General features: G+C 57.3%; 1 protein-coding gene across 1 annotated transcript; it reads left to right on the plus strand.

Annotated features, from left to right (window-relative positions):
- Window positions 1-4,398: 4,398 nt before the first annotated feature.
- Window positions 4,399-6,006, plus strand: POU4F3 (POU class 4 homeobox 3). The gene is made up of 2 exons (XM_017646523.3): window positions 4,399-4,735; window positions 5,054-6,006. Exons 1-2 carry the CDS (start codon window positions 4,616-4,618, stop codon window positions 5,948-5,950), a joined length of 1,017 nt encoding a protein of 338 aa, XP_017502012.1. The 5' UTR covers window positions 4,399-4,615; the 3' UTR covers window positions 5,951-6,006.
- Window positions 6,007-6,790: the final 784 nt, after the last annotated feature.

Raw genomic sequence — 6,790 nt, forward strand, 5'->3', positions numbered from 1 at the left:
CCACAGACCAGAGTCCTGGAGAGGACATTATTCGTGCACGTATCCATTCAATGCAGATCAGTACAGTAAGCCTCCACGTGGGGCCAGGCCTGCAGACACAGGCGCTGGGGGCCCAGGGGCAGGTAAGACTCACCCTCAGGGGGGACCCAGAGTCTTTCAAGGAGCAGAGACCATAAAAGTTCACGTTCTTACCAAGAAATAATAGAGGAAGATGCAAGAGACTCAAAGATGGAAAGCTCTCCCTTTGTGTCTTGGTGAAACTGACATAATTAGGTCAGGTCTTAACAACAGTAACAGTAATAATAGTGTCAGGTAACAAGTTTCCAGAGTAAGTTTGTCAAAGCTGAGCACCCAGATCACCTGGATTCGAATCACAGATGTCTATTAGAAGCACCTTCGTTGTGCAGGAGGAAAGTCACGGGTGAGGGATGCCCTCTATCTGGACTGTAGTAATGGTCTCCCAGGTATATGTACGTATACCAACATTTACCAAGTCGTACACTTCAAATGTGTGCAGTTTACTGTATGTCACTTACACCCCAACAAAAAGCCATTTGCTGGCTATCAGATTTTCAGTGTCTGTAAAATAGGGAAAATAGTAGCTATCTCATAATTTTGGCATGAAGATTAAGTGTGTAAAGAGTGAATGGATGAAGTGAGATGATATTTTGCTTTGATTCAACTAAAAGCCGCAGTGTTGCACTGTGCCCCTCTCTCTCCTGTACCCACATTCCGTCCATGGGCGTCTCCCTGGATGACTGATAGTGTGGGAGAGGGAGGGGAGGGGCAGGAGGGGCTGTGGCTTGATGACTTGATAGTTGCTTCAGTGGGTGTAGGAGAGATCAGTATATTGTTCTTTCTACTTTTGTGTATGTTTGCATTTTCTGTAGCTATAATTAAAAAATAAAGAGTGGCTTCCCCTTTCACTGAGGGAAAAAACCAAAAAAAGCACCTTAGTCCTTGTGGTCAAAAATCTCTGGGTGTGGTCCCAGGATGTTGTAATTTGAGAGGCTGCAGATGAAAATCCCTGGCCCCCAGGAAAACACCTCTGCTCACCCAGCACCCCTACAGGGCTAGTTCTTCTGGGGGACATAATGCTCTGCGTCCTGACTTAGAGTTCCATGTGGCAGTTTTATATCCTGCCTAGACTCTGAGCTCTTGAAGCAGTGTGCTTTATGCCTGCAGAACCCACCGCAAGACCCAGCTGTCAGTAGGTATTCTGGAGTGACTGTAAAAGGAAAAAAATGCCCCTTTTAGTGAGTGTCACTTCCATAAATGCCCTTGCGGTCCTAAGACCCTCAGACAGATTTTGTCCTGAACATGGTATGTGTTTTCATTGTAATTCAGTGCCATGCAGGTGAAGGTGGGGCCTGCGCTCTCAGTTTACCACAGTCCCAGGCTTTCCTTTTAGATACCCAGCTAGTTCATTTTACTGGAGTTGCCCCTGTCAGAAATTTGCAAGTTCTGTAAAGTGCAGAGGATGTCAGCCGTGTGGGAGGCGCCCTTGCAACTGCTTTCCGTATGGTCTTTTTCTCCTCTCGTCTCCAGCCTGTTATCTTCAGGACCTTCTCCGAAAGACTAGTCCCTAAGGATGGGTGTTGCCTTACCGCTGGCTGCCTAGGGCTGCTGGTAGACCTTCCTGAATGGAAGGATGGCAAAACCCAGCGAGCACAGGTTCCTGATGTCAGCGTGGTTTCTGATTTGTAATCCTAATTCTGGGGATGCTGGAGTGCGGGCTGGTGAGCTGAGAGTCAGCATCGTAGGCCTCCCGAAGGGGGCCAGTTGGTTTTGCTGGGGTGATCCCTGAGTGACCTCTACCCCAGCAAGTATCTCCCAGGCCCCTGAGGGGACAAAGCTGAGATGGATGGATACGGATGACCTCTTCCCTCTGTGTCTGGGGTTCAGCTTCACAGACAGCTAGACATGGAGTGACTGTGGATCTAAGGCTCCATGTGGGCCACGCAATTTACAGATTCTTCTCCAAGGAGGATCTAGTATTCTCACCTTCCCTTTCCCTTTTGCCTTCTACATTGGGCAGAAAACAGGAATGAATGGTCCTACATGCTGGTGAGTAATAAAATAATGCTTCTGGGCAGCTAAGGGTCCCAGGAGAGAAACTCCTGATTAGCTCAAGAATGAGTTGCATTTAAATTAACCAGAATGGCAGTCTTCTGCTACCACTGGAAACATTTCGCAGTCATCTCGTCCAGCCCTCTCTGTGGGTAAACTGAGGCCCAGCCAGAGTCACATAAGGCCCAGTGTTAGAATGCTGTCCCAAACCCAGCCCTCCTGAGGCCCATGGTTCTGGAGCATATTTTGTATTTCAGGAATCCCACCAGCCCTGCTCTGCGTCCTGTGCGTGAAATCTACATCTCATCCACTGCAGTGCAAGTTTACAGACAACTTCCTACAGTGGATTCTAGACCGGTGACTGTGAGGGCAGGGATGGAGACTCACATCTGTATGCCAGCGCTGTGCACGGGGTCTGGTGCAAAGCAGGTGCTGCCCTGGAGAAGCGGGGCAAGGGGCCAGGCTGTTCCTGCAGACAAACTATGCTCCAGGGAGGTGACCCTGGCCACTCCCGCTCCCACGTGTTTTCTCTTTAAGTTGAGGGAGGAAGAAGAGAGGAACATTTATTTCATAATTCCAACCTGCCAGGCATTGCGCCAAGTGCTTATCGCAGTGCACTCCTCACAACTGTCAGTGAAGGAGAAACTGAGAGGTGGAGATGCTTTTGAATCAGAGTGCAGGGCCTGCGCCCCTAAGCATCAGGCTGTGAGGTTCATTGAGCCCTAGGTTCTGTGCTCGGTGCTGTCCTTTCAACTCTAGTTCCAAACGTCTTCACCAGAACCCAGGAAGGCAAAGAGTAGCGGAATTCCCATTTTAGAGTGCAGGAAACCGAGGCCCAGAGTTTAGTGAAAGGACACCCAGGCCTCCCGCACCTGGGCTGAGTCCTTTTTCCCATCCGAGGACGGGACACAGGAGGGACTGGGGGGGACCCGAGGGTGGGGAAACCGGACCTAGGCAGGGCTTCCTGTTAGGCCAAGAGGTGCCCCCTGCAGCACCCAGGCCAACACTCCTTACACCCCGCTCCACGTTAACATTCTGGTAAACCAGGTGCCACACCCGGGCGCAGAGGGCCTAGCCCCCAGGCTGCTCGGATGTCTGAAACCCCCAGGCTGCTCCCGGGGCGGAGGCTGCGTTCGCAGCGAGGGGGGCTCAGCTGCGCGCAGGGCTTCTCTCTGAACCCGGAGAGCCGCGGCCCGCGGCCCCAGAATTCCCCATCCATTATTCACGATGTTTACCAGCGCGGGGAGAGACGACTAGGGAAGAGGGAAGGGAACAGGGTGAGAGTGGGGCTGGAGGGGGGGAAGCGGGGGCTGGGCAGTGCTGTCCACGGGGCGCTTGGTCCCTAGAGTTCGGGAAGGAAGACAAAGTAGCCCAGTGGTTAGGGGTCTGGGAAGTCAGACTAGGAGCCAGGCACAGGGCAGACCCCCCAGTGAACACTGGTGGAATGGGCAAGGGAAGAAGCAAGCCCGCAGGTGAATGTCTCTGCTCCCAACCAGCCATGTGCAATCTTACCCCCTCTGACCCGTTTTCCTCATCTGCAAGGCGGAATAACAGTCCCTACCCCATAGGGTGCGAGGGTACCGCGAGCTAACTCTCTAAATTGCCCGGCACAAAAAAGGAGTTACAAAATCATGGCGAATGGGTCTTATCAGTGTCGGCAACCCAGAAGAAGCGCACGGCCCCCCAAGACCTCTGCACAGCTCTTCAGCGAGTTTCTTCTGAACACTAGTCAATAAGCTTCCTTGGACTGGGGGGTCGAGGGAAGGCGGAACGGGGCAAGTAGTCTTTCGGGAGAAGGTAGGACTGGGAAGGCGGCTGCAGGCCCCGTGGGCTGGGCAGGCAGGCACTTCCCCGACCTTCCCTGGCGGGTGGGGGCGGGACGGGGGGCCACCGGGGCTCATGCTGGCCGCCCCTCACGCTCCCTGGAGCCCGTCTGGGCGCGTGGAGGCGCCTCCTCTCTGCGCGCCGGGGCCGGGCTCCAGTGGACAGCTCGGGCGCGGGGCCAGGAGCGCCCTGGAAATGGGCAGTTTGGCGGCAGCCGGGCCGACAAGAAGTGTGTGTGTGTGTGTGTGTGTGTGTGTGTGAGCTTCCTGGCCCCGCTCAACTCGGGGCTACCCTTCCATCTGGGCAGTGCCAGCTGGGGCAGGACGGAGAGGTTGGGGGCTTTGGGGGAGGGAGGAGGGGAACGTCCACGAAAAAAATGAGAATCTGGAAGGTCCCCGGGGCCGGGGCCAGGCGGGGCGGGGCCGACCGGGGAGGCCCGGCCGGGCGCGGGTATAAATGCCGCGGCGGGCGCAGCGGGGCGCGCGGAGAGCTGCCGCCCGGCCTCGCCTCCCTCCCCGGCCGCCCCTGCTCGTGCCCCGCGCGTGAGCACGCCTGCGCGCGCCCGGGCCCTTCCTGGCAGGCGGCGTGTAAGACGAGTGAGGGCGCGGGCGGGGGAGCGCGAGGGGAGCGCGGGCGCTGAGCGGCGCTCACTTGCAGCGCGGCGGGCGAGCGGGACGAGCCGCTCCATGCCCCTCGCTGCCTCCCTGCCCGGCGCGCGAAGATGATGGCCATGAACGCCAAGCAGCCGTTCGGCATGCACCCGGGGCTCCAGGAGCCCAAGTTCTCCGGCCTGCACCCCGGCTCCGAGGCCATGCGCCGCGTCTGTCTCCCGGCCCCGCAGGTACGTACGTACTGGAGCATAATCACCGCTCTAAGGCACATTTTTTTGATAGGCACTCGCTTCATGTTTTTTTCATGTCGCGCAGAACAATCGCCGCTGTCTGAACCCCGCCGCGCGTGTCCCCCGCGCTCTCTCCCGGCGCGCGCGCTCTCATTCGTGTGTCTGATCCGCACGTCTGTTCCCGCGGAGCCTCTGTCTCCGTATTAATTTTTATGACCTGGGCTTTGAGGAGCGGCAGCTCAGTTGCTTGAAAATGTGTTGTAGTCCTGAGCTGGCGGTATTCCCCACTGACCGTGCCGTGCGCCCTCTCGCTTGCAGCTGCAGGGTAATATATTTGGAAGCTTTGATGAGAGCCTGCTGGCGCGCGCCGAAGCTCTGGCGGCGGTGGACATCGTCTCCCACGGCAAGAACCATCCGTTCAAGCCCGACGCCACCTACCATACCATGAGCAGCGTGCCCTGCACGTCCACTTCGTCCACCGTGCCCATCGCCCACCCGGCCGCGCTCACCTCGCACCCGCACCACGCCGTGCACCAGGGCCTCGAGGGCGACCTGCTAGAGCACATCTCGCCCACGCTGAGCGTGAGCGGCTTGGGCGCCCCCGAGCACTCGGTGATGCCGGCGCAGATCCACCCGCACCACCTGGGCGCCATGGGCCACCTGCACCAGGCCATGGGCATGAGCCACGCGCACGCCGTGGCGCCTCACAGCGCCATGCCCGCCTGTCTCAGCGACGTGGAGTCCGACCCGCGAGAGCTCGAGGCCTTTGCCGAGCGCTTCAAGCAGCGGCGCATCAAGCTGGGGGTGACCCAGGCGGACGTGGGCGCGGCTCTGGCCAACCTCAAGATCCCCGGCGTGGGCTCTCTCAGCCAGAGCACCATCTGCAGGTTCGAATCCCTCACTCTGTCGCACAACAACATGATCGCGCTCAAGCCGGTGCTGCAGGCCTGGCTGGAGGAAGCCGAGGCCGCCTACCGAGAGAAAAACAGCAAGCCGGAGCTCTTCAACGGCAGCGAGCGGAAGCGCAAACGCACGTCCATCGCGGCGCCCGAGAAGCGCTCGCTCGAGGCCTACTTCGCCATCCAGCCGCGGCCCTCTTCGGAGAAGATCGCGGCCATCGCCGAGAAACTGGACCTTAAAAAGAACGTGGTGAGGGTCTGGTTTTGCAACCAGAGACAGAAACAAAAACGAATGAAGTACTCGGCTGTCCACTGACTGCGGCGGGCCTCGGCGTCGGGTCGGGAGGGCCGCGTGTGCGTCCCCCCCGGAGCGGGGCGGAGGCGGTGATGGGGGACAGGTCAGGCTCTCCCCCCCACCTCCGAGGCCGCAGACTTTCTCCTTTATCCCACCTGGTGGCCTCCGGCCTTCTCTTTCTCTTCTTTCCCTTCTATTTCTACCAGAAAAGTTTTGGCGCTAAGAAAAAAGTCACGCAGGGCCAGGCTTGGAGGGACTGCTGTCCGTGGTGCTGAAAACCACCCTCGAGGGCTGGACTGCGCAATCTCAGGGCAGGAGCCCAAACGCACGGGACAGAGCATTGGCCCGACCGCACGACCGGGCGGTGAAGCCGCCACTTGGCTGAGCGTGATTAGACAAGGCCGAAGGGACGGGAAGGCAGTGGTAAATAATAATACAAAGTCTAACCGGGGCACAAACATGTACTGGAGATTTATTTAGAGTATATAAAATACGTGTATGTTTCCAAAGGATAAGCCTTATATATTCCCTTCCCCGCCTAAATGTTATCCATCTCATCCTTTGGTTTTCTGTAAGTTCTCTAAGGTAGCGTGGATTAGGTTCAGGAAAAGTATCTGGGGTTTTGCTGGCTCCGAGCTGTTCTCTGAGATAAGTTCGGCTCCAGAAAAAGTGGGCCCAATTCGGTGACTGAAAATTTTGGGATCTTGTAGCTGTTTCCAAGCAGCCGCTGGCACCTGATTTGAGATATCCTCCCCGATATGCTGGCGTCCGAGGGGTAATCACCGCCAGTGAAGAACGGGGCATTGGTAGAGCTTGGCACCGACTGAGGACTCTCCGACGTACCAGCTCGCCGCGCCGGCC

This window comes from Manis javanica, chromosome 14, assembly GCF_040802235.1.
Source record: "Manis javanica isolate MJ-LG chromosome 14, MJ_LKY, whole genome shotgun sequence".
Taxonomy (NCBI): Eukaryota; Metazoa; Chordata; class Mammalia; order Pholidota; family Manidae; genus Manis; species Manis javanica.

Excerpts from the sequence above, each read along its gene's own strand:
- POU4F3 (XM_017646523.3), top strand. The coding sequence starts at position 4,616 with ATGATGGCCATGAACGCCAAGCAGCCGTTCGGCATGCACCCGGGGCTC. Across the intron at positions 4,736-5,053 it reads TCTGTCTCCCGGCCCCGCAG|CTGCAGGGTAATATATTTGG; the intron begins GTACGTACGTAC and ends TCTCGCTTGCAG.